This window comes from Balaenoptera borealis, assembly GCF_965194805.1.
Source record: "Balaenoptera borealis genome assembly, chromosome: 2".
Classification (NCBI taxonomy): Eukaryota; Metazoa; Chordata; class Mammalia; order Artiodactyla; family Balaenopteridae; genus Balaenoptera; species Balaenoptera borealis.
The window spans coordinates 988,826-1,015,401 of record NC_138867.1 but is presented as its reverse complement, the minus strand read 5'-3'; the positions used below and the strand labels follow the sequence as shown (position 1 = coordinate 1,015,401).

The following is a 26,576-nucleotide window of genomic DNA, read 5'->3' as shown; positions in this document are numbered from 1 at the left end:
AAATGCCCCGGGGAGGCTGTCTTCCAGAAAGTGTCAGTGATAGAGGGAAGGGGGCTCCGGCAGCTGAAGGGCTGGAAAGTAAATGCAGCAACGACGCAAATCCAATCCCTGGCGGGAAGGAATCCACCAAACACTCCACGTGAAGAGAGAAAAATCAGGTCCCAAACCTCCCTCCCCATCACATCATCACAGGGGTCTCGGCCGCTTTGACAAAACCCCACACTCAGCAGAGCTTTACTTCCTCACAGCTCTGAGGCCAGGAGCCCAAGCTCAGCGTCCAGCGAGGGCTCTTCTGCTTACAGACGGCCGCCTCCTCACTCTGTCCCATGAGACCTCGGCCACAGGGGACAGGAGAGGAGAGGGCCCTCTGGTGCCTCCTCTTATGCGGACGCTAACCCTCCGGGATCAGGGCCCCACCTCGTGACCACTTCCTACCCTAATTACCTCCTCTTAGGCCCCATCTCCAACACGGCCACACTCGGGGTAGGGCTCAACATATGCCTTTGTGGGGGACGCAGACATTCTGTCCATGACAGGGCTCATCAGGGGAGGACAACTCTTCAGTGAAAGCTGAAAACCGGTACAATTTAGCTTAATAATCGCATACACTTCCCTCCTGGGTTACAGGATTGCTAAGTCTCAAGGAGCATTTCACCTCTGACCTGCTAAGGAGCACTGCATCCTGTGTGGGGTCCCGGACACATCTCATGATGTGAGGGCTTCTGGACCTCCCCACTGGGTGGGGGTGAAGCAGACCCGCCCAGCCCAGGTGAGCCAGGGGCCAGGATCGACCCCATCACAGAGGGTGCAAGTGGACAGAGGCCCAGATCCAGGCCAGGGTGCACAGTGTAGCGGGGGCAGCGGCCTTTCAGAGTGGAAATCTCCAGATTTTCATGGGAGGCTGGAATCGTGCTCTTCCTTCCCTTCTTGCCTGCTGAGACTGTCCCCTCCCTCTGTTGATCTCCCCGACAATCCTGCCTGCAGGCCACGCATCAGGCCTGGGTGAACCGCAGGCCCTTGGTCATCTCCACGCTGGTCCCCACTCTGGGCGCTTGAACCCCAGACCCAGCGAGTCTCGCAGCTGGGCCGACGCCGCGGTGCAGACCGCTGCTGGGACCTCACATCCTGGGCCACATGTCCTGGAAGGAACCCATCTCTGGTCCCCCTCAGTGTCCTTCATGTTCTCCACTCACCCACCCTCCCTCCCTTTTCTTTTATCGACCCCCAATTTCCCCTCTTTAGAATGGTAAAATTTGCAAGAATGGAAAATCCCTCTCTTTGGCACAAGCAGACGGTTTGTAACTTAGAAGCACCAGCCCTCAGTCTATGCAAAAACCAAATAAATTAATTAAATAAGCCCACTGCTTTTTAAAAATTCATGAAAGTCAACACCAACACAAACATTACAAGCAAATTTTCAGGCCATTATTGCCCTTGGAGGTTGGAACTTTCCAGTTCATGTCCTTCCCGAAGGTGACTTTTTATGGAAGCTTTAATGAAATTAGTTTATCCGTTTCTGAGTCAGGAAGCACAGATTAAGATCCAATTTTTATAGCTTGACTTTTTTCTAGCTATGCAGAGGAAATGAATTCAGGAAAATATTTAGAATTTCCCCTAAAATGTACAGCTTGAGGGGGATTACAAACTTGGGAATCCTTGGGAGAAAGGTGTGATGGAGAAACCAAACTCATGAGCTCACCCCACTGTGACCGGCAGGGCTGCCCCCTGCAGCTCGAGGGCTCAGCAGACCTGACGGGCACCCCCTGCCTCGGGGGGGGGGTGGGATTGGCTGTAATGTGGGAAAAGCACTCTGCTCCTGGTCAAGAAGAACCATGGGTCCAGGTGGACACCTGGACAGATGCCTGAACTCCTGGAAGCAGCAAAACTGAAGCCTTTCCAAGACTACCAACCCTGGTGTGGCCAGGCACAGCTGGACCTGAGGAAGTGACCAGAGAGGAAGAGACCAGTCCCTACTAATGTGCCACATGCAGCTGGATGCTTCTGGGGGAGGAAGGTGACAGAAACCCCCCCTGGGCAGCTCCAGAGCTGGCCTAAGCTGTCCAACAGGTCACTGTGAAAGCCCAGGGCATGGGAAACCCCAGGCACAGGGATGGAGACCCCAGCATGGAGATGGAGACCCCAGTATGGGAGATGGAGACCCCAGCATGGAGATGGAGACCCCAGTATGGGAGATGGAGACCCCAGAATGGGAGATGGAGACCCCAGTATGGAGATGGAGATCCCAGCATGCGGATGGAGACCCTTGCATGGGGAGAGCTGGCATCAGGAGCCAGGGTCTGATAGTTTCCGAAGGCTGGGCTGTGAGTCCCCAGCACTTCCCGGGCTGTCCCAGAGCCCTCCTGCCATCCCTTCACGGAACTCTCTCTGCTTCATGAGCACAGCCCTCAGTACCCCAGCCTGGGCGCTGCCATCTCTACTTTTCTGATTTCAGAGGCGTCGGCTCCTCAAGAGATGGAATTCCTGCTGCTCCTTCAGCGTTTTCCAAAGCCGGCTCCAGGGGCCCCACAGGCTGCTCCCTGCCGACCACACGTTTTAGACTGTGTGTGTTTGCATGTCCTGCACTTATCTGGAAGCCAGTGATGCTTCAACAGTCACCTGAGCAACCTGCACCAGCGACCTGGCAGCACCGGCAGGGCCTGGGTTCCAGGATGAGGACCCTGGACTCCACACCAAGACCACAGCAGTGCTGAAATGATTGTCTTTGCTGTTTTACACATTTGAGTTTTTCCTACCTAAAAAATTGACGCATTTCAGTAAGACTTTGGAAACCTGGAAAGCAAAACACAACTCCTGTAACCACGTCTCAGAGATAAATGCTGCTAACGATTCTGTGTGTCAGTTCCAGTGGGGGCTCGAGCGGGGTCTGCGGATGTCCCCACTGCAGGGCTTCCTTCGGCAAGGTGCAGGGCCCTCCCCATTGCCCCCACAGCAGGGCCCTTGTAGGACAGAGACCCTCCCCCGGAGGGACACAAGGAGGGCCTGAGAGGCCTGAAGGCCTGACCCCAAGTCAGAAAGCTGGTCACAGCCCCTGGTCTCCTTGAAGCCCCCGAGGACATGGCGTCCAGCTGTCAGCCCACTGCTGACCTGGAATTACGTGCCCTGGACCCCACTCGGGAGATGCCACTGGCCGGTGGTATTGATTTTTAATTTTAAAGTAGTATAATTCAAAGCCACTTTAGGGGCTGTCACTTTCAACTTCCACTCGGAACAGAGGAGCTGGGAAGAGCGGCTGCCCACCTCACACAAAGCACCACACAATCCGTGAACTTCCCCGTTTTCCTGAGCCCATCGGAGAGCCAAGTCCCGGGGCAACGGTAACCCGAAATCCAGGGAAATACAGGCGCTTTCGGGGAGGGACAGGACACCGTGGGAACGAGAAGGACTCGGACAAAATTCAGGCCCAGTCCTGAGCGTGGGCCAGTGGGATATGCAGGACCCCTGGAGGCTGCAGAGGTTTGGAGACGGGGTCTGCAGGGGCCTCGCAGCCGCCCACAGGGAAAAGGGGGCTTGCAGGGGGAGGGCGCCAAGCCCCAGCACCGAGGGCCTGATGAGGTCCCGGTGCCACTGGGGGAGGAAGAGAAAACCCCTCTGCCCCGGGGAGGGGGCCCAGACCACAGCTGGGGAGGCTGGGGTGCCGAGGAGGCCCCACCCCAGATGCAGGAATGCAGCAGCAAGGGTCCCTTAGACGGCTCCTTGAGGGGGCTGCCTCTGTGTGGCCTGCAGACCACACCCACCCCCTCGCCTCCTCCTGGAAGCCCACCAGCCTGCACAACCCTCCTGGTGACCCCCCGCGGCACCCATCATTCTCCGCCGTCTTCCAAACCTACTTTTCCAGAAATGTTTCATGAGCTTGGGCCTCCAGCCATGGGGGGCCTGGGTGATGGACACCCAGTAAAAGAGCACGATTTACCAGGGGGACGGACCTGGGCTGGGCACTGGGTGAACCCCAGGCCAGGCTGTCAAAGCTCAGCCCACGAACCTGTGGGGGGGATGGACACAGGCAGGTGTCACAGGGTGCAGGGACGCCGCCCGCCCCCAGGACCAAGCCCGGCTGTGCAGACACAGAGCCCTGTGAGCTGGGCCTTCCCCCGGAGGCAGAACGGCTTTCCACGAGGGACAGCTTGACACACTCAGGTCTGCACCACCAATGAGGGTCCGCGCCCCAGAGCAGGGCAGAACACAGGTGAGGGGCCCGGGGTCCTGCGGGGTCAGACAGAGGCTGCAGGGAGCCAAGACCCCTGTGCGGAGCTCTCACACAGAGGGGTCTCTCAGAGGCCAGCAGCGGCAGGAGGGTCTGGGGTTCCTGCTCCATGAGAGGAAGTGAAGGCCACGGTGGGCCCTTTGGAGGGGCTGGTCGGCGCTGGCCCAGCTGGAGGGCACAGCGGGTGCAGCTGCTGGCGGTCCCTGGAGGGTCAGGGTGGAAGGCAGGCTGAGTCCTTAGGAAAGCTGCCCCCCCTCTCCCGGGGCCGAGAAAGCCAGCAAGGCGCGGAGGCTGTCACGCCTCAGACACGTCGGAGTCACATGGCTTCCCGGGCCCAGCAGCAGGGCCGGGCAGCGGCACGGGCCTGGGTCCCCGTGGTTGCAGGGCTGCAGCCTCATCAGCTGGCCACGCTCACCACACCCCAAGGGGGGTTTTGGCCGCGGGAGGCTGTCCCACCGCCTTGAGACAGAGCATGAACTCAGTAGCCCTACCACCGGCTACTGTCCACGCCTGCCCACCCTCAACACTTATCCTACCTGCTCCCAAAGACATGTAACAAATTCAGGATTTTGTAAGAAGCTCAGACGTAACTGAGGGGTGATGGCAGCAGTCCCAGGTCTGAAGCAGAGTGGTGACAACCACGTTTCTTCCTCAGGAGCTCAGCTAGGCCACATGCAGAGTAAGGCTTGGCCTGGGGCACTGGATGTGGGCAAGTACCCAGAGCTACTGCAAGGGTCCGACACACCAGGCACCCCCGTGCAGAGGGGGGCCGGTGCCTGGCCGGAGCTCCCAGCATCCCCAGGGCCCTGGGGCAGGTGAGGCCAAGCAGGGCGAGGTCTGGCCCCAGCCCCTTCCCCCAGAGCCACTCGTGTCAGTCTGCATTCAGCGCTCCGCCTCTAAATGGTTCCCCAGGATAAGAGGCGCCAACCGGCTGATCCCAGCAAAGCTGGGTGGGACCCAGGTGAGGTCCAGGTGGGCACAGGTGAGAGTCCTACCTTGGAAGAAGCTCTTCACCCGGAGGTAACTGACGCTGAGGCGCAGGACCGAAAGCTTGTCCAGCTTAGAGATGATGTCGGGTGGCAGTGGCAGCAGGCTGGCTAGGTGGTCCAGCTCGGCGTTGAGGCGATCCCGGTGTCTCTTGGAAGGGTTCGACTTCTCGGCGCCCATGGCGGGCCTCCTGTGGGGAAAGATCGCCGTCAGACTGGGACTCCCAGGCTGAAAGCCGTCCCAGGCGGTGACCTCAGGAGGAGCAATCAGCCTCAAAATGCAGCCGCCAGGGGAAAACGTGCCCATCCCCGAAGATGCGCAAACTAAAGCATCGGCCGCGCCAACCACGCCAGCCACTGGACCGCAGTACTGGAAGGAAGCAGAGAGCCAGGGAGCGGGCAGCAGGAGAGCTGTGTGACCCCAGCACGCTTTCTGGCCTCTCTGTGCCAACTCCCCCGAGGTGGCAGAAGGACACTGGCTCTGGCCGCACTGCTCACCTCTCTTGGCGTGCCTCGAGGGCCCTCAGTCCAGGTGTAAGCGGCCCCTCCGGGCCTCAGTTTCCCACTACACAGCAGGGCTGAGAGGTTCTGAGGCGAAGATGATCGAGGCGGCCTCCCACCCGCCCCTCCGAGGCCCCGAAGTGCGGCGGCCAGGGCCCCGCCACAGGCCCGCTCCCCCCACAGAGGGAGCGGCCCCTGCCCAGCCTTCCCCGCCCACCACGACCCCACTCATCGACCCTCTCAACCCCGGGAGGATGGTGCCCTCCCCAGCCCTGCTCCTACCTCGCTCAAACTCGACTCCTAAGCCTCCTTCCTAGAAAGCAAAGCCAGGATGGCTGGGGAGGGGCCGCTGCGCCAGGGCCTGCCCCTCCCTGGGTCGGGGGCTGCCAGGCCGGAGGACTCCTGCTGTTCTTGGGGGCTCGGTACTCTTTGGTCCAGAAGTTCCCATTTTTCTACCGTGTTCGATCCTACGTACGTCGAAAGCTGCCTTACGCAACCCTTTCTGTCAGAAGCCCCAGGGCTCACCCCCAACCCATGCTGTCGGCACCGAGGCCACACAAAACCACACAAGAGCTGCAGCGCCAATCCCAGAAGCGACTTCTTTCTTTTAATGGAGATGTAATTCACATAACATAAAACTGTTTTAAAGTTTTGGCATTTACTACACTCACAGTACTGTCAACTTCTATCAAGCTCCAAAATATTTTCTTCACCCCCAAGTCACCCCCCCTCCTGCCCCACTAAGCAGTTTCTCTCATCTTCCCCTCCTCTCAGCCCCTGGCGGCCACAATCGCTTTCTGTCTCCCCAGGTTTGCCCGTTCTAGACACTTTGTGTAAATGGAATCAGACTTTGCGTGCCTGGCCTCCTTCACTGGCCATCAGGCGTCAAGGTTCATCCACGGCACAGCCCGGGTGGAGCTTCACCCCTTTGCACGGCTGTGCTCTACAGCCTGGACCGACGCACCTGTTCAGCTGTTCACCAGCCCACAGGCGCTTGCCTTGCTTCCACTTTACGCGCATTGTAAAGCCTGCAGCCATGAACTTCGAGTCCACATTTCTGCTTGAACATGTGCTTTCGGTTCTCTTGGGTACACGCCTAAGAGCGGAACAACCGGCTTAACCCAGTGGTTCTAGGTGTAACTTTGAGAGGAGCTGCCAGACTGTCCTCCACAGCCACACTCCGCAGCCTCGCCGGCACTTGCTATTTTCCTTTTTTAAAATAAGAGCCATTCTCATAGGTGTAAAGCAGTATCTCATTGTGGTTTGATTGGCATTTCCTTAATGACCAGTAAAGTCAAGCATCTTTTCACGTGTTTGTCGGCCATCTCTTTATCTTCTTTGGAGAAATGTCTACTCAAGTCCTTTGCCCACTTTCAAATTGGGTTGTTTGTTTTTCTGTTCTTGAGTTGTAGGAAATCTTTATATATTCAGGATACTAGATCCTTAACAGACATACAATTTGCAATTATTTTCTCCCATTCTCTGGTTATCTTGCCACTTTCTGCTGTTTCTTTTTTATTTTTTTCCCTCCGTGAGGCACCTACACCAACATTACTCATGCTGCTAGCCAAAATTTAAAGAGCCAGGAGGCCTGGGGAGACTGAGCCAGACCCCGTGTGGACCGGCACTTGACGGCCAGAGGAGAGGCCCACCCAGGAGTGAAAGACACTCAAAGTCGCCCCAGAAAACAAGGTAGCGCTGAGAGCAGGTGTGGGGGCCAGAGAAGGGGAGAGGGTGGCCTGGCTCAAATCTCACCTCTGGGTAGAGCTGTGGGGAGCAGTCGCCCCTCCCAGCCCACATGTGCCTGGGATGGGATGAGCCGTGACTGTCCCCAGCCCGCACCCCCGAGGGGCACCTGGGGGGACACTCGCAACTGAAGAAACAGGTGCTGGAAAAGCTCTAGTCCTTCCAGCTTTCTCAGACCACCTGGCTGTCCCTCCACGCAGCCCCCCCTCCAGTTCCGGGGGCCAGGGCAGGGACCTCCCCGCCCCCGCCAGGTGGGTGAGAGGGGCCACGGGGAGGGAAACGCCCCCCTGAGCTGGCCTCTGGCTCAAGCCCGGGGCCACAGGGAGGAAGCCCCGACTCCCCAGGGTGGAGACGCGGCAGGAGGTGAGGGGACAAGGACCACCGCCACGGGAGGCGCCTGGCCACTCGCTGGCAGGAGGTTTATGAGGGAAGCCAGAAACATGACACACCTGGGACAAGTCCAACAGAAGACATTCCAGACGCCTAAACTGAGACTATAAAACAGTGCTGAGAAAAACTTAAAGAGACATAAACAAACAGAAAGGCACACCATGTACATAGCCTGTAGGACTCAATATTGTTAAGACTGTGCTACTCCCCCAGACGGATCCATGGGCTCAATGGAGCCCCAACTGAAATTCCAACAGGACTTTTTACAGAAATGACAGGGAGTCTAGACTTTACATGGACACGCAGAGGACAGAGAATAGCCAATGAGAGGGCAAAGTTGGAGGACTTGCCTGACTGACTAGAAGCCTCTCTGAAGCTGCAATGTTCCGAACGGTTTGGTATTAGAGAAAAGATGGAAACAGAGATCAATGGAACAGAATAGAGAGCCGAGAAACAGACTCACGTATTTTTGGTCAATTCATTTGACACAGATACTGAGGCAATTCAATAGGGAAAGAAAGTCTTTTCAATAAATGGTGCTAATCAACTGGACAGCCATGAAAACAAGAAAACATCAGCCCTTACCTCACACAATACCTGAAATTAGCTCAAAATAGATCATAGACCTAAGTCTAAAATGTACCAGGAAAGTTTACAAGAAAATACACGAGAAAATCTTTGAGACCTCAGAGTAGTCCTGGGACTCTTAGGACACACACTAAAAAAAAAAACTTGTGAAAGAAAAAAATGATAAATTGATCTTTTTCAAAAATTTTTAATTGTCTTTGAAAGTCACCATTAAGAAAATGAAAAGGGGAGGCATAGATTGGTTAAAAATATTCACAACAAGAGCCTGTATCCAGAATATGTAAAGAAGTTTTACAATTCAACAAGAAGACAAACAGCCCAATAAGAAGGTAGGCAAATTATTTAGAAAACTCTTCACCAAAGAAGCTGTATGGACGGCAAATTAGCACATGAAAGGATATCAACACCATTAGTCACTAGGGAAACGCAAATTAAAACCATGGTGAGCTACCACCACAACCCATCGGAGGGGCTGAAACCAAGACTGACACCCCAGGCATCGCTGAGAACGTAGAGGAATCACACGCTCAGCTGCCAGGAATGTAAACGGTGCAGCTGCTTTCGAAAATGGTCTGGTGGTTTCTTAAAAACTCAAACCCTCCTCTGCTGTATATGTGACCCACAATCTTACTCCTAGGTGTTTACCCAAGAGAAATGAAAACATTACATCCAAAGACCCGTATGTAAACATTCACAGCAGCTTTATTCGTGATACCCCAACCTGGGAACCACCCAAATGTCCACCTGAGATGACTAAACACACGTGGTTCATCCACACAACGGGCACCACTCGGCGTAAGAAGGACACACTCGGCACACAAACCACGGAGGATCCGACATCATCTTGACAAGGGAGAGAAGCCCCACACGGTGTAGGGTCCCATTTATAGAAAATTCCAGGAAATGCAAACCAGCCTACCGGACAGGAGCACAGGCAAGGTCGCCTGGGACGAGGCTACCGGAGGAGGGACAAGGGCACAAGGAACCTTCGGATGTGATGGGAGTGTCTGTGACCTCGGCTTCGGCAACGTTTCTCGGGTGATCACACGTCTCAAAACCAATCAGACTGTGCACTGTAAGTCCGCGCAGCTCTGCGTGCTTCAGTCGCAGCCCAGGCGAGACCAAAAGTGCGAACGAGGGGGGAGCCGCGCTGCTCACACACCTCTGAGCTCAAGGTGCCGGTCCGCGGTGCAGGGACCCGCCGCTGCGGTCACGCCCCAGCCCTGCTTCCCTCCAGCGCAGGTCCAGCCCTGAGGGCCTGGCAGGGGGCAGGTTCTACCCTGGGGTTCTAGCAGGTTCCATGCATCACAGGCTCGCGGCTTTCACGGCCCACCCACGGAGGATGGGGCCAGACCACAGTCCACAGCCCTCGGCGAGGCGAGGGGGCAGTACTGCAGCTGGCCCGTGGGGCTCACACCCCAGGAGGGGCCGTGGGCCCGGGCACCCGCACATGTGCACACCGCCGGCAGCTCTTCTGGCCTTTGCGATGCACAGATGCTGGCACTCAGACAAGCCGGCACGGCCACGTCCCCCAGAGGGTCCACAGGCACAGCCAGGGGAGTGGGTTCAAGTCACTCCACTGTCGTTCACTGCCCCTCAAATCACAAGTCTAGATGCCCAATGCCATTACAAATCGGCGAGGAAAACACTGATTATCGAATAGAAGTATTAGGAACAACCAGTGGCCACAGGGGAAAAGAGAGAGGTTCAGACCCCACACCTTACACCAGGAAAAATTCCAAGTGCTCAAAATTTAAATATATATATTAAGGAATCCAAAAAATTTAGACGAAATCCTGGGAAAATTCTCATAAACTTGAAGCAGGGAAGATCTTTCCAATTGTGACATAAAATTAATTAGCCACACAAAGTAAAAGATGAATAAATTCAACTTCATAAAAATTAAATGCTTTCTGCACTGCAAAGAACACCACAAGTAAAATAAAAACTGGGGAAAGGTATGTGAAATACATTTAAGAATTAGTCTCCCCAATGTACAACAAGCTCTTACAAATCAAGAAGCAAAAACATAAACAATACAATAGAAAAATTATCAAAAGTTGTCAACACAGACAGTTCACAGAAAAGGAAATACAGTGGCTGCTAAGCCTCACGTATGAGAAGAACACGCAAATTCACCAAAGTCTGAGGCGCACCGTGTGCCCGGCAGGGCACGCCTCCAGTGCCGGCCAGTTTGGCGACACCTATGAAATCACAAATGCCACACTCTTGGCCTGAGCAATCCCACTTGCAAGAATGCATATGCCTGTTGGGTCTGGCCTTGATTTACCTGCTTGCAAGCTAGTAACCTGCTGCTGTTCACGGGTCCTGGCAGAAGGCGTGAGCCTCCACGGTCAAAGACAGGAAACTTACTGCTCACAGCATGGCAGGCAGCGCGAGCCTCTGTATGCATCACTGACCCCAAGTCTGTGAGGGTGACACAGAAGGGGCCAGGCAGGGGCTGCGGGCGCAGGGTTTGTGTCAAAGCCGAGGAATCCACCACTCTCACAGTAAACAGTTAACAAGCCTGCTCAGGCCCGCGAGGGAACGGCCAGCACACAGCCACGGCGGTGGCCTCTCCAACTACGAGCACGAGTCCGACACCAGGCACGAAGTCACTCAGCGCAGCGGCGCCTGTGAGCCAGTCGGAACGGACGCTGGCGGAGGGCTAGTGACAACAAAGCACGGCGTGCCCCACACAGCTGGACAAGGAACCCATGAGGGACAGTGTCGAAGGTGCACGGCCGTGTGTGCGGACGTGGCCCCTTGTGCACAGAGGCAGGGAGCTCCTGTGCTGCACACCGTGTTCGCTGACTTGTGCGTTAATGCTCTCAGCCCCCCAGATCCCGGTGTACACAGCACTCCCTAGATCCCGGTGTACACAGCCCCCCAGATCCCCGTGTACACAGCCCCCAGATCCCGGTGTACGCAGCCCCCCAGATCCCGGTGTACACAGCCCCCCAGATCCCCGTGTACACAGCCACCCAGATCCCGGTGTACACAGCACTCCCCAGATCCTGGTGTACACAGCCCCCCAGATCCCCGTGTACACAGCCCCCAGATCCCAGTGTACACAGCCCCCAGATCCCGGTGTAAGCAGCCCCCCAGATCCCGGTGTACACAGCCCCCCAGATTCCCGTGTACACAGCACCCCCAGATCCAGGTGTACACAGCCCCCCAGATCCCTGTGTACACAGCCACCCAGATCCCGGTGTACACAGCACTCCCCAGATCCCGGTGTACACAGCCCCCCAGATCCCCGTGTACACAGCCCCCAGATCCCAGTGTACACAGCCCCCAGATCCCGGTGTAAGCAGCCCCCCAGATCCCGGTGTACACAGCCCCCCAGATTCCCGTGTACACAGCCCCCCAGATCCCGGTGTACACAGCCCCCCCAGATCCCGGTGTACACAGCCCCCCAGATCCCAGTGTACACAGCCCCCCAGATCCCGGTGTACACAGCACTCCCCAGATCCCGGTGTACACAGCCCCCCAGATCCCGGTGTAAACAGCCCCTCAGATCCCGGTGTACACAGCCCCCCAGATCCCGGTGTACACAGCCCCCCCAGATCCCGGTGTACACAGCCCCCCCAGATCCCGGTGTACACAGCCCCCCAGATCCCCGTGTACACAGCCCCCCAGATCCCCGTGTACACAGCCCCCCAGATTCCCGTGTACACAGCCCCCCAGATCCCGGTGTACACAGCCCCCCCAGATCCCGGTGTACACAGCCCCCCAGATCCCGGTGTACACAGCCCCCCCAGATCCCGGTGTACACAGCCCCCCAGATTCCCGTGTACACAGCCCCCCAGATCCCGGTGTACACAGCCCCCCAGATCCCGGTGTACACAGCCCCCCAGATCCTGGTGTACACACCCCCCAGATCCTGGTGTACACAGCCCCCCAGATTCCCGTGTACACAGCCCCCCAGATCCCCGTGTACACAGCCCCCCAGATCCCCGTGTACACAGCCCCCCAGATTCCCGTGTACACAGCCCCCCAGATCCCGGTGTACACAGCCCCCCCAGATCCCGGTGTACACAGCCCCCCCAGATCCCGGTGTACACAGCCCCCCAGATCCCGGTGTACACAGCCCCCCCAGATCCCGGTGTACACAGCCCCCCAGATTCCCGTGTACACAGCCCCCCAGATCCCGGTGTACACAGCCCCCCAGATCCCGGTGTACACAGCCCCCCAGATCCTGGTGTACACACCCCCCAGATCCTGGTGTACACAGCCCCCAGATCCTGGTGTACGCAGCCCCTCAGATCCTGGTGTACACAGCCCCCCAGATCCTGGTGTACACAGCTGCCTCTCCAGGTACTTCTTTCCTTATTTAAGGTGACAAATGTTCTCACCAGAACAAATGAGCTCAGGACATAGTCCCCCCGCACCACCTCCTCCTGGTGCATAGCTCTGCCCCCCGCACCTGCCCCCTCTCACCTGCAGACCAGGCTGAACACTTCCCCCAGCACCCTAGCTCCATCCCAAGGCCCACAGTGGCCACACAAGTGACTCAGGTGACAACCACTTTCCAAAGTCCAGCCTCACCAGCCTTTGACACCCATCCTTGGGACTGGAGGTGCCCGCATTCCTGTCGACCTCTCATGGGGTCCTGCAGCCCCTGGGGGCCTGGAGGGTGGCCTGGGTCCCAGAAACCCAGATCCCCACATAGACACTACTGCAGGTGCACACACACACACGCCCACACCCAGACAGGGCTGTGTTACACACATGAAGCTACATCACACATTCACACATCTGTATTACACACACACAGAGGCTCACACACACACACACACACACACACACACACACAGCCCCAGCCATGGTGGACACACCACAGGACCTGTCCCAGGACGGACGCAGCCCTGGGCTCTGGGAGCCGCTCTCTGCAGACCAGTTCCATGACTGCAGGCCACCCGCTTCATGGCCCCGAGCCCCACTGGCCAGCCACGGGCAGGTGGGGGATGTGAGCGTGGTGCTGTGTCCCGGGGCTGGCGGGGGCCGTGCCTGGGGTTCCCTTCCCCCACCCCACTCCACCCCCCGGACGCCCCAGGCCGAGAGGACGAGCCCCGGTCTCCTTTCGCTTGGGGTGAAGCCCAGAGGCACCGTGCTGCGTGCAGCCAAGGATGAGGACGGGGTCTTACCTGGGGGGGGTGAGGGGCACCCTGGGCCAGACCTCAGCGTCCAATCAGGGCTGGGAAGGCGGCCCAGGGTCCCACCTGCGCTCCCGAGCACCAGGAGTGTCCCCTGCCCAGCCCGACCCCCGCTGGTCCTGCGGGTCCCCGCACCCTCAGGAAGGCTTGACCAAAACCTCGCCTCACTCACTTTGTTTCTAAAATTCACTTTTTTCAATGAAAACACAAATGCCTCCCCTCCATCAGTAACAGTCAACAAAAACAGAAGACGGATACTTTACTGTTTCTGAATGGGCTTCCTTCTTTTCCTCCCAGCATACAGGCACTCCCCCGGCGGAATCATCGTCTCGGGCCCTAAGGAAAAAAGGGGCATCAAGTTGGTCACACTGAAGAGACCCCAGTGCCCTCCATACCCCCCCAAACCACCAAGGCGGCGGCAGCGGCAGCGGAGGCCCGGCGCCCTGTCCGCCCCCAGCGCTGGCTGAGCGAGATGCCCGGGGGCACGACCGGCACGGGGCCCCCAGCACTGGCTGAGCGAGATGCCCGGGGGCACGACCGGCACCGGGGGTGGGGGGGGGTGAACCACCCCCTCCCAGCCAAGATTGAAGCCGGCTCATGACTTCTCCCCTTTGATGGGCAGCCTTGCGGCCGCCAGCCTGGCCAGAGAACGCAGTCCTGTCACCACACTCCTGAGACGAACAGCCCTGTGCTGGGAAAGCTTCCGGCAGGTAAACACCCTGAGGCGCCAGGAAACGGGAGCCACTCTGCAGGGTGTCCGAGAGCAGGACACGTGGCCGTGGGCACCGAGGACCGTGTGCTGGGTCAGGGCTCCGGGCAGGCGGGCGATCCCAGTGCCGTCTGCGGCCAGGTTGCGCCTCCCACTCCTCCCCGCGGCCGGTATTTCTAGGCACACAGGCTTCCTCTTTTCCACGTAAAATCTCTCTCCACTCCACAACGCTGGGCTTCCACTTTGGCCACTAACTCGCAGCCGCACTGAGCCCAGTTGACTGTGCCTGCTGGCCTCCACCAGCAGTGTGGACACGGACACTGCAGTCAGTGTCTGTGCCCTGAGGCTGGTCAGCTCGCCCATCTCCTCAGGGAGTGCATCAGAATCTTGATTTTCCCGTGCAGTGAGGATGTCTGAGCCCTCACAAACATCCTGCAGACCGGTGACCCCCTCAACACCAGGCTCTGGGCCAGCTGACCCAGAGAGGAGGTTAGGAGCCCTCCCCTGGCCTCAAGTGTGTACAACCTGGAAGAGGAAGCAGAGTCAGACCCACGATTTCCACCCTGTCCAGAAAGTGCAGTGAAAATATTGGAAACATGTCATGGATCCACTTTAAGTATAAGAAACACACTTTGACTATTGACATAAGTAGGTAAAGTAAATGGATCAAAAAAGATACACTAACCAAAAGTACAGCTGGAGTAGCTGTGTGAGTATCAGACAAAGCAGACTTCAGACAAAGGAATATTACCAGGGACAAAGAGGGATATTATAAAAGAATAAAGGGGCCAATTTTCCAAGAAGACATAGCAATCCTAATTGAGAATGCCTCAGCCACAGCTTCGAAATACAGGAAGCAAACACTAATAAAACTGAAAGGATAATTCATTAGTAACTTCAACATTCCTCTCTCAGTAATCAATAGAGCAAACAAACAGAAAATCACAAAGGATATAGAATATCCAAACAACAACAGATGTAGACTAATTGAAATATATAGACTACTCCAGCCAACAACAGCAGAATACATATTCTTTGTACATGGAACATTATCAAGATAGACCATATTCTTGAACTTAGAACAATCCTTAACAAACTTAAAAGAATAAAAATACAAAGTATGTTCTCTAACAATAATGGAATTAAACTAGAAAGATATATGGAAAATTCCCAACTATTTGGTAAGCAACCCATTTCTAAATAACCATGGGTCAAAGAGAAAGTCTCAAAGAAATTTAGACGTATTTTGAACTGAATGAAAATGAAAATACAGCATATCAAACTCTGCGGGATACAGCTGAGCAGTACTTTGATGGACACTGATAACATTAAATGTTTATATTAGAAAACAATTAAACGTTTCAAATAAGTAATCTAAGCTTCCACTTTAAGTAATTAGAAGAAGAGAAAACAAATCTAAATCAAGCAGAAAGGTGGAAATAATAAAGAGGAAAAATCAATGAAACTTAAAATGGAAACACAGAAAAATCAACAAAACCAAGAGTTGGTTCTTTGAAAAGATCAACAAAATTGATAAACCTCTTGCTAGACTGATCAAGAAATAGAGAAGATATGGATTACTAATATCATGAATAAAAGAAGGGACATCACTACAGATCCCACAGACATTAGAAGGAAAATAAGAGAACACTGCTATGAACTTAGCTGTGTGCCCACCAAATTCATATGTTAAAGCCCTAATCCCCCATTTGACTTGTATTGGAGATGGACCTCTAAGGAGATGATTAAGGTGAAATGAGGTCATACAGGTGGAGTCCTGATCTGATAGAACTGTTGCCCTTATAAGAAGAGGAAGAGAGAGGAGAGCTGTGTCTTCACCATGTGCAAGCCAAGAAGAGCACTCTCATCAGAAATCAAATCAGTAGGCACCTTGATCTTGGACTCCCCAGTCTCCAGAACTGTGAGAAATAGATTTTCATTGTTTTTAGGTGTTGATTAAGCCACCCAGTCTGTGGTATTTTGATACGGCAGCCCAAGCAGACTAAAACAAATACTATCCCCACAAATTCAACAATTTAGATGAAATGGACCAATTTCTTGCGTGACATAAACTACCAAGCTCACTCAAGAAAAAACAGATAAGCTGTTTAGCCCTGTATTTATTCCAACAACAACAAACAAAAGCAAAAGCCCAGATGGATTCACTGGTAAATTCTACCAATTTAAGGAAGAAATAATACCAATTGTTTGCAGAAAACTAAAAATTAAATGAAAAATTGCCAACTCATTTATAAGTTCAGCATTACCCCGATACCAAAACCAAAGACATTTTGAGAAAAGGATGGACGAAAATCCCTCATGAACATAGGCACAAAAATCTTCAATTAGATATTAGCAAATGGGATCCAACAATATATAAAGAGCACAACACATCACAAATGGGGTTTGCTCAAGGAATTCAAGCCCGATTCGACACCCAGAAATTGACCAGTATAATTCACTTTATTAAAAAATAAAAGAAAAAAATATATATGGTCACCTCAACATACATAAAATGCATTTGACAAAATCCAAATCCATGCCTAATAATAAAAAAAAAAACCTCTGATCAAACTAGGAATAGAAAGGAACTTAATTAACCTGATAAAGGACATCTACCAAAAAAACCTACAGCTGACATCACACCTAACAGTGAAAGACTGTATACATCCCCAGAGATCATGAATAAGACAAAGATGCGCTCTATCACCATTCCCCTTAATGTTCACAGACAACAGGATGGTACATACAGAAAATCCCAAAATTTGGCTAAGACAAATCTTTTATAACTTATAATAATTGAGTCCAGCAAGGTCACCAGGAAAAAGGACAATATAAAAAAGTCAATTGTGTTTCTATACACTAGCAATGAACAATTGGAATACAAATTTTTAAAAAACCATACCGTTTACAACAGCACCAAAATAAAAATTAAATATTTAGGTATTTCAATAGGTTTAATATGTGTAACTGGGGCCCTAAAGAATAGGAGGGTAATAGAGGTGACAGAAAAAATTTAAGTAATAATAGCAGAAATTTGTCCAAACAATGAAAACTATAAACCTACAGATTCAAGACGTCAATGAACCCCAAGCACAAGAAACAGGAAGAAAACTACACCAGGCACATCATAATCAAATGACTCAAAACCAGAGATAAATAGAATAATCTTAAAAGCCACCAGAGAAAATAGCATTGGGTACAAAGAAACAAAGATAAGTATGACAGCAGATGCCTCCTGAGAAACATGTACATGAGGAGACAGTGGGGCAGCAATTTTAAAGCACTCAAAGAAAAAACCTGAAACTAGAATTCTAAACTCTGTGAAAATATCTTTCAAAAATTAAGGCTAAATTAAGACTTTTTCAGACATAACAAAGCTGAAAGAATTCATTGCCAGCTGACCCACACTATAAGAAATGTGAAAGAGTGTCTTCAGGCCAAAGGAAAATGATACCAGATGGTAACGTGGATCCACAAAATGGAACAGAAAGCACAGGAAGTGGTAACTGCACGGGTAAGAATGCAAGACTCCTTGTTACTATCTAACTATCTCTGAAAGATAATTGACTGTTTAAACAGCAATGACAACGATGTGTTGTGGGGTTTATAACCTACGCAGATGTCAAGGTTTGGCAACCACAGCACGAAGGCCAGGAGTGGGAGGTGGTAGCACCCCACTGGGAAGCGATGTATTGGTACCCTTCGGGCTCGCGCTGCACAGATGGGCTGGACCCTTCGAGCATTTCTCCTCTGTAGCGAGCGCAGAGTGAGGGGCTTCTGGTTCCCGTGCGTCCCCCGTGTCTTCTTGTTCCTGCTCACCTCTTACGGAGGCTGGGAAACTCAGCGAAACATCTCCGCCAGCCCAGAGCCTGAACCCCCAGGTACAGGCGAGCCCTCTCGGCACCTCCCTCAGCCCTGAGTACCCTTCCGAGCTCTCTTTCTGCTGTTGTTAATACTTCTTTATATGAATTAAAGTCTCTCAACTCAAACAAAAAATTAAGTAAAAAACATAAAAAGCTGATTTTTAAAGTTCACACGTTTTAGAGATACACGCTAACACCTGTGAAAGGATGAGACGTCAGCGATTTGTTTCTGTGTAATCTGCGGAGCAGGGTGGGGTTTACATGACACTAAATCAGCCAATATTGCCAGCTGACCATCTATGATACTTGATGAATAAATTAGACTCGTTATAAAATTCTCTCCACTTTTGTAAAAGATTTGAAAATTTTCGTAATAAAAAGGTTTTTAAAAAGCATTGAGGGCTTCCCTGGTGGCGCAGTGATTAAGAATCTGCCTGCCAATGCAGGGGACACGGGTTAGAGCCCTGTTCCGTGAAGATCCCACATGCCGCGGAGCAACTAAGCCAGTGCGCCACAACCACTGAGCCTGTGTTCTAGAGCCCATGAGGCACAGCTACTGAGTGCCACAACTACTGAAGCCCATGCGCCTAGAGCCCATGCTCTGCAATGAGAGAAGCCACCCCAGTGAGAAGCCCATGCACCGCAATGAAGAGTAGCCCCTGCTCACTGCAACTAGAGAAAGCCCGCATGCAGCAATGAAGACCCAACGCAGCCAAAAATAAATAAATTAAATAAATAAGTTTTTTTAAAAAGCATTGAAAAAAGAGAAATGTGGCACAAGAATAAACATAACGTGGTCAACTGATTTTCAACAAAGCCATTCAACGGGGAAAGAACAGTCTCTTCACCAAAAGGTGCTGGCACAAATGGACATCCAATACCAAAAAGTGAAGCTGGACCCCTACCTCACACCCTTTACAAAAATTAACCAAAGTTAGTTAAAGACCTAAGTGTAGGAGCTAAAAGAAAACATAGGGCTATATCTTCATGACCTTACATTTGGCAATGGATTCTTAGATATGTCACCAAAAGCACAGGTAAGAAAAGAAAAATGAGATAAATTGAACCCCATCAAAATTTAAAACTTGGGCTTCAAAGGACACTATCAAGAAAGTGAAGAGACAACTCACAGATGGGAGAAAATATCTGCAAATCATATATCTGATAAAGGTCTGGTATACAAACTACATAAAGAACTCTTAAAACTCAACAACAAAAAGACAAACAACCTAATTAAAAATGAGCAAAGGACTTGAATAGACCTTTCTCCCCCCAAAAACATACAAATGGTCAACAAGCACATGAAAAGATGCTCAACATCATTACTCACTAAAGAAATGTAAATCAAACCCACAATGAGATACCACTTCATACCCATGACAATGGCCATAATATTTAAAAAAAAAAAAAAAAAAAAAGGAAAATAACAAGTGTTGGTGAGATTCTGGAGAAATTGGGACCCTTGTGCCGTGCTGGTGGGGATGAAAAATGGCACAGCTCCTGTAGAAAACAGTTTAGTATTTCCTCAAAAAGTTAAACATAGGGTCACTATACGACCCAGCAATTCCACTCCTAGGTATATACCCAAGAGAACTGAAAACATATGTTCAAGCAAAATCTGGCACACAAATACTCACAGCATCATTATTCACAAGAGCCAAAAAAGCAGAAACAACCTAAATGCCCATTGACTGACGAATGGATAAGCAAAATGTGGTCCCTCCACACAGTGGACTATTGCTCAGCCATGAGAAGGAACAAAGCTCTGAGGTCCCTACAGCACAGACGAAGCTTGGAAACACCATGCTATGTGAAAAAGAAGGCAGACACAGAAGGACACATATTGATTGCATTTATATGGAATGTCCAGAACAGGCAAACCCACAGAGACAGAAAGTAGGTGAATGGTTGCCAGGGGCTGGAGGAAAAAAGAATGGGGAGTGACTGCTTAAAGGGTATAGAGTTTCCGTTTGGGATGAAGAAAATGTTTTGGAATTAGAGGTGGTAGTTGCGCAACTTTGGCAATATACTCAATAAATACCACTGAACTGCAAATTTTTAAATGGTTAATTTTATGTAGTGTGAATTTTACCTCACTAAAAACAAAGAACACAAATTTGTATATAGACATAAATAAAATGTCTGGAGTGGCCAGGAAGACGGGGCGCGGCAGGAGAGAACCGCGCAGCGGGGCTAGGAGCGCCTGTGGGGCATTCTGAGAGGAGAGGCAGGGATGGGTGGCAGCTGCGGGGGCTTGGGGGTCAAAAGCTGGTTTTTAAGCTGCTGGGGAGGACGCGGCAGAGGAAACACTAGAGCTCTGGAGAGATGGGCTGGGGTGGGTGAGCGGGGATAGGGCCCCGGTGGCCGCAAGCTGGAGCAGGAACGGGTGGACGGATGCTTCGGAAGGGTCCAGCCTTCTCGGATCACCCTGAGCCACGGCCACCAGGCCTGCGCTTCTCTGGGAAGCTGGAACCCGGCGGGCAAGGTCATCCCATCTGAACTGCAAGGGCTTTCAACTCAAGCAGGAGAGGCCAGAGCCGGACCCGGCCTGGCCCCAGCCTGGGGGGAAACCGGTCAGGGATGCTTCCCCACACACGAGAGGGGCCGGACGCCCCCTCAAGATCAAAGGTGAGGGGGCTGGCTGACCTGCCTCGGCCCCAGGAGGCCCATCCCCAGCACCACCATTCCCTAAGTGAGTCCGAGCTCAGAGCAGGGGTGGTGCGGGCTGGAGGTGACAGGGAAGAGGAGCAGGGGCCACAGGACACTTCGGGGGGGCAGAGCCGGCCCCTCACTTTCCTCCAGCCAAAACCCCCTCCCCACAGCAGGAGCCGAGACAGGGTCCAGGCTCCCGGGTGCGGGCCCTCCCCAGCCGCGCACGTGGCCTGCCAGCTGGCCCACAAGGCCCGTCCTCCCTTGGTGGAAGGGGCCTAAAAACAGGGGCTATGGCAAAAAACACCAGGGCAGATAAAGACTCTCCAGGTACCCCTTCGGGGGTGAGGGAGAAATCAAGGGGGCCAGCCGTTGTCCCCTGGAATAGCCGTGGCTTGGGGTCCAGTTCCTGCCAATTCCTGCCCTAGGAATCCTAAATATGGGCTCCATTTTACTAAATACTGTGCACTTTCCTCAAAAACATGAAGCCCTCATCGGATCGGACCAAACTCCCCACAGAAATGCGCCACTGAGGCAGCACGAGGGCCTGCCCCCCAGAAGCTCTGAGCTGTGTTTCTCAGAGAAATCTGAACTTTCATAAGAACCTTTTATGGTAAAAATAATAGCTGACCATTTCAGAAAATACACACAAGCGAAAAACAAAAATAAAAGATCCTCCCGTGCCATGTAGCGGTGCCCTCGGCTCCTGCGCAGCATGTGTGCCCCGTCCACGGGGCCGCACCGCTCTGGGACTGAGCTAAGAGGGAAACACGCACGCGGTCCGAGTCCAGACTGCCCGGTACCCGCCTGGAAGTCATCATCCGCAAACAGGGAGCCTGCAGCCACGGCTGCTGGAGGCGGCACAGGCCCCGTCAGGGCCACACTGCCCACCGGCTGCTCAGCTGACCACGAGTGGGTCCTGAGGCCTCCACCGGGATCGGGCTTGGGCCCAGGAGGCTGCAGAAACCAGGCTCCAGGCCCTGATGGCGGACGCTGGGTGGAGGCCAGCCGGCTCAGAAGCCCGCCTCTGCCAGAGGCCCCGGGAGAGTGTCCTGGGTGGGCTGGGCTGCTGACCAGGCCGGGAGAAGTCCAGTTCACCACTGTTGAGTGCCCAGAGCAAGGGGGCAGATGCCCAGGGCACACACTCACGCACCCCCTCTGCGCCCGGCCCCTCGAGGACCAGAGCCTCTGGCTGGTCACACAGAGGCCCGCGTGAGTCACAGGGCGGCCACAGCTGGAGACCCACTGGATGCTTCCAAGGGGGGCTGACGCCTCCGGCCCCAGCCCTTCAGACCAACCAGGAAACAGACGAGGAACCCAAGGGCAAACTGCCCAAGGCCTCTGAACTCTGACCCTGGCTGGTCACCTGCCCTGTGGGCAGCCCCCTCCCCAAGGGGGGAGGGTGGTCACAGCAGCAACACCGGGTCCCTGAAGTGTTGAGGGCCTGTGCCTCTCACAAAGTATCCACAATCTGGGATTTTCCGCCACTCAAAATAAGACTTTAGGGAAAAAAACTTTCTTGGTGCCACTAACTGAAACCCAGTGAATTCCTGGAACACACGCCTTCCGCCCTTCCAGAGTGTGAGAACCAAGGCTGGCGCTCCCGGCCCCGAAGGAGGGGGCTGAGCTGTGCACCCCCAGCTCTGGGACCCCCCCGGCTGGGGGCCTCCCCTCACCAGCTGCCCTGGAGAGGGCTCAGGAGTCCAATTCAGAGTCCCCCCCCCCCGCCCCCAGCATCTGCCCAAAACAGTTCCGAAAGAAACTGGGCCAAGAGCAAAGGGCAATTAGCCCAGCTCCCCCAGCGCGGGGGTCGGACGCTCCCAGGCCGGGAAACTGAGGGACCGCAAGCAGTGAAAGTGGACTGGCTTTCCTCAAAAGCCCTGTTTTTATTTTTAGGTGAGAAGCGGCCCGTTGGACCCCAGGGCCTGGCGACGTGAGGATGGGGTGAGTGGAGGGGGATGGGGGGGGTCGAGGGTGAGGGAGCCTTGGGAAGACGGCCCTGCGCTAGGGTCTCCCTCGCGGAGTTGGACCTGCGGAGCACGTCCAGCGCACTTACCCGGCCGGCGGGGCGCGGAGGCTCAAGCGCGCCCGCGGGAGGTGTCCGCGGGGACAGGGAGCTGTGGCTGCGCGGCTGCCGGCGCTCGCATCTCGGGGACCAGGCGGCGGCTGTGGCCGCGGAAGGACAGCCCCACCCCGGCACGCGAGCCGCCCCGCCCCGGAGACGACCGAGCCCGGGAGGCGGCAGGGGGCGCGCGCGCGCATCTCCGCCCGGCCAACGGTCCCCGGGTCTGTGTGCACCACGGTGGGGTCCTGCCCTGCGCCCCCCGCGTCCCCGTGGTCCCCGGGATCTCTGTGCGCCACGGTGGGGTCCCGCCCTGCGCCCCCCCGTCCCCATGGTCCTCCGGATCTGTGTGCGCCGCGGTGGGGTCGCGCTCTGCGCCTCTCGTGTCCTCGTGGTCTACCCAAGGGTCTGTCCGCTCCAGGGTGCCTGTGCCCCTCGAGGCCCCCGTGCTCCCCGCGGGAGCCCCAGACCCTCTATTCCTCGCCCGCAGTCGCGCGCCCCCTTCCACCTGCGCCCGCTGAGGCCGAGCGCGCACCTGCCCGCGGGGCGGAGGTGCGGGGCCCAGACTCCCCGAGCAGCTGGGTCCCGGCCTCCGGATCCGAATGTGTAACGTGAGCGTAGCATGTCCTGCTCCTCTTGCTCCAATTAGGTTGTTGCTAAAATCAAAGGGTTTTACAGTTTAAAAATATTCATGTAATACTTTTAACCCTGCACCTTCCTGGAGCCGCAGGGCAGTTCGTGTAAGTCTCGATCCCGACATTTCTGGTTCGAAGGAGCCAGGCCTCCAGCGGGGCCCTTCCCACCCCTCTGGCTGCTCCTTCCCCCTCCTCCACCCGGACCATCCGGCCCCTCCCCTCCTCCGTCCTGGCGGACACGTCCAGACTTTGAAAGCTCCCCTTCCCTCACTGGGCTCGGCCTGTGGGTCTGGTCCCGGAGCGCCCGGGGACACGCCGTGAGCCTGGCCTCACAGCCTGGGCATTCTGCCCCAACGTCTGAGGGCCCCCCTCCCGGAAACCTCGGCCCCGACCGCTGCCACCGTCCTTGCCCCGGCGGGGGTTGGGTGGGGGCTTGTGTTGCCCCTGCACGCCCAGTCCCTTCGCAGTCCCCAGGCAACCCCTCAGCACCAACCATGTCCCCACCCAAGCCCCACCAACCACCGTCGCCGCAGCCAGCCCTGTGAGGTCTCCAGCGCTCGCGCCCACCCCACAGTCAGTCGCAGCCAAGGGAGTCATTCCTGGCACCTGCCCGGCTCTGAGCAAAATCTCGCCCCCACCCAAGCCCCAGCTACCTTCCCTGGCCTCACAGACCAGCGTGTGTGCCTCAGGACCTTTGCACTTGCTCCCACTCTGAGAAAGCTCTTTTCCAGATACTCGCAGGGCTAGCTCTCTGATCCCGTGTCCTCAGAGAGAATATCTACCTCAAGTCAAAGGCCACCGCTGTCCATCTCTCCCTGCTCTGCCTTCTGTAGGGCATATTCCTGCCTGAAATTATAGCAGGTGTTTCTTTGCTCCTGTGTCTAACGGGTAAACTCACCAGGTCTGTTCTGTTCACCTCTATCCGAGGAAGAGCAGGGCATCTACTGCAGAACAGGGGCTCAAAAGTGTCAGCTGAGTGAATGGTCTTACATTTTTTTGACATGGAACAACATGCAGCTGTATTGCTGTATTTTTAAAGTAGTTAAAATCAGCAGTTGCATCTTGATCCAATAAAGGATCAAGATGCAACTGCTGATTTTAACTACTTTAAAAATACAGTAAATGTAAAGTGCATTATGCACAGAAAAAAATAATGCACTTTACAGTAAAGTGCATTATGCACAGAAAAAAATCTGGGTGAATAACTCAGGTTATAGGTGAACTTTAATTTCTTTTTACTTTTTAAAAATTTCCACCATTCCTGACCACTTTTTAAGAAGCATGGAGTGCTTTTGTACCATTTTTGTAGGTTTTTATTTTTTTCTTCTTTTTGTTAAAAAGAATAAGTAAGCATGTGTATGACGTTGGGAGGGCATATCTTGGAGTGGCAGAGGTAAGGTGGGTCCACCCTGTCAAGTCCAGGCCTGTAGGGGAACCCTCAGACCCAGGAATGTGGGCAGAGACACCTGGGTGGGTGCCCCGAGGATTTGAAGCTTTGTAGTCAGAGCCTGCATCCCCTGCGTGGGAAGACAGCGCCCACGTGTCTCAGGGAACCCCTTCTAGCCTGTTGTCTAGGCGTCAGTCACCTCCACCCACCCAGTCCCATCGGGAACCAGCCTGAGCGAGATGCCTCTGTGCTTCTTGCTGCCACTTCCCAGGGCAGGACAAGCGCGGGAGGAACCAGCGTCCCCTCCCCCTCCTTCCCTCCATCCCACCTTGGCCGTGCCTGTCCCCGAAGCCTGTAGTCTCTGCAGAGCAGGGGGCAGTCACCGGGACTGGACACGAACAGCGTGACCCTTGCCAGGGCGGTGCCACCTGTGAAGCCCCAGGAATTCAGGGGGAGCCCCGTGTGGGAGACCTTGGGCGTTGTTCCCACCGGCACGCGGGTGACTCCAGGCCCCCCAGGCAGCATTCCCACGAGGTCAGCCGGACACGACTTCCCTCTGAACTTCCTGTTCGCACAGGTCCTGCGCACACACACCAGTTCGCAGAGTACGTGTGGGCGTCCCCTATTTTCTTCTCCACCGTGACCACCCTGACCCACCCCCGCACCGCAGCGCTTCCCCTCTGGCGCTGCAGCTCGGAGGCCTTCTCCTCAGGACCTCCCTCCTCTCTGCACTCGGACCTCCAGCTGCAAGTGGGCCGAGACCTCCCACTCCACCCAAACTTCCCACCAGCTGGGGACAAATTCCTCTTTCCTGGATCGTTTGTCCTCCCAGGGTGGCAGGGTGGCCGACACCTGGCAGGAAAGAGAGCTTGGAAAAGAGGCAGCCCCCAAGGTGCCCCCTGGCCCTCACTGCCCACCGTGTCTCCACGTCTGTCTCTCAGACGTGGCCATCCTGGGAGCTCAGTGATGTGACAGCTACATGAGCTTGACTGCTATCTGGCTCTGCCCGCCTGTCCCCTCCCTTCCTCCTCCACACCCTCCCCCCGCCCCGACACACCAGCCGAGGGGTGTGCTGTCACCCTGCAGGTGCCTAGCGCAGGTGTCAGGCCGCACGGTTCCCGGGGGAACAGCTGTGTTGCTCGGGCAGTCCTTGTTCAGGTCTGTGCCCTCTCTCCCCCACCTCACTTCGCCTGGAGGCCACAGAAAGATCTGGAGCATTTTGTCGAGAGCCGCCGCTGCCCTTGTCTCTGCGGGCTGTCCCTTGAGGGCCCCTCCCATTGTGGGCACAGCCAGGCAGGGCTTCCCACTCCTGGGAAGGCTGCCATCATACAAGGTCTGTCAGCTTGGGGTGCCCGCCTGGCCTGCAGCAGGGTGGGGGCAGGGAGGTGTAGGACGAGGCCGCCAGGCGAGGGTGGCCGACATGCACCTGCACCCTTGAATCTGCAGGAGTGTCCGTGGGAGGCCCAGGGTCCCCGCCTGCGGGTGGAGAGGGGCCCAGCAGCGGGGGCTCTAGGTGCCTCCCCAGAGGCTCACTCCCAGGAGGCCCCAGGACAGAGGCCCCAGGAAAGGGCAAGGGCCACCCAGTGGATGTCCGTCCAGAAGGCCCGGATGTGGCTGGGGGTCCAGGACTGCATTAGAGCCAGGGGGTGCCTGGGACGCAGGCAAAGCAGAGAGTG

At 54.8% G+C, this 26,576-nt stretch overlaps 1 protein-coding gene across 2 annotated transcripts in view; it reads right to left on the bottom strand.

Moving 5' to 3' along the window:
- AHRR (aryl hydrocarbon receptor repressor) overlaps positions 1 to 23,024 on the bottom strand; it is a 75,641-nt gene extending 52,617 nt beyond the window's left edge. Inside the window, exons 1-3 of one of the 2 annotated variants that reach the window (XM_082382972.1) lie at positions 22,873 to 23,024; positions 13,856 to 13,928; positions 5,218 to 5,399 (exon numbers count right to left, since the gene is read on the bottom strand). In XM_082382972.1, the coding sequence (XP_082239098.1) occupies positions 5,218 to 5,399; positions 13,856 to 13,917 (244 nt within the window). In that variant the 5' untranslated portion in view covers positions 13,918 to 13,928; positions 22,873 to 23,024. Of the gene's footprint in view, positions 1 to 5,217; positions 5,400 to 13,855; positions 13,929 to 21,623; positions 22,476 to 22,872 lie in introns of those variants that run through there. The other variant, XM_082382973.1, reaches the window with a different exon arrangement.
- Between the last annotated feature and the right edge of the window lie 3,552 nt (positions 23,025 to 26,576).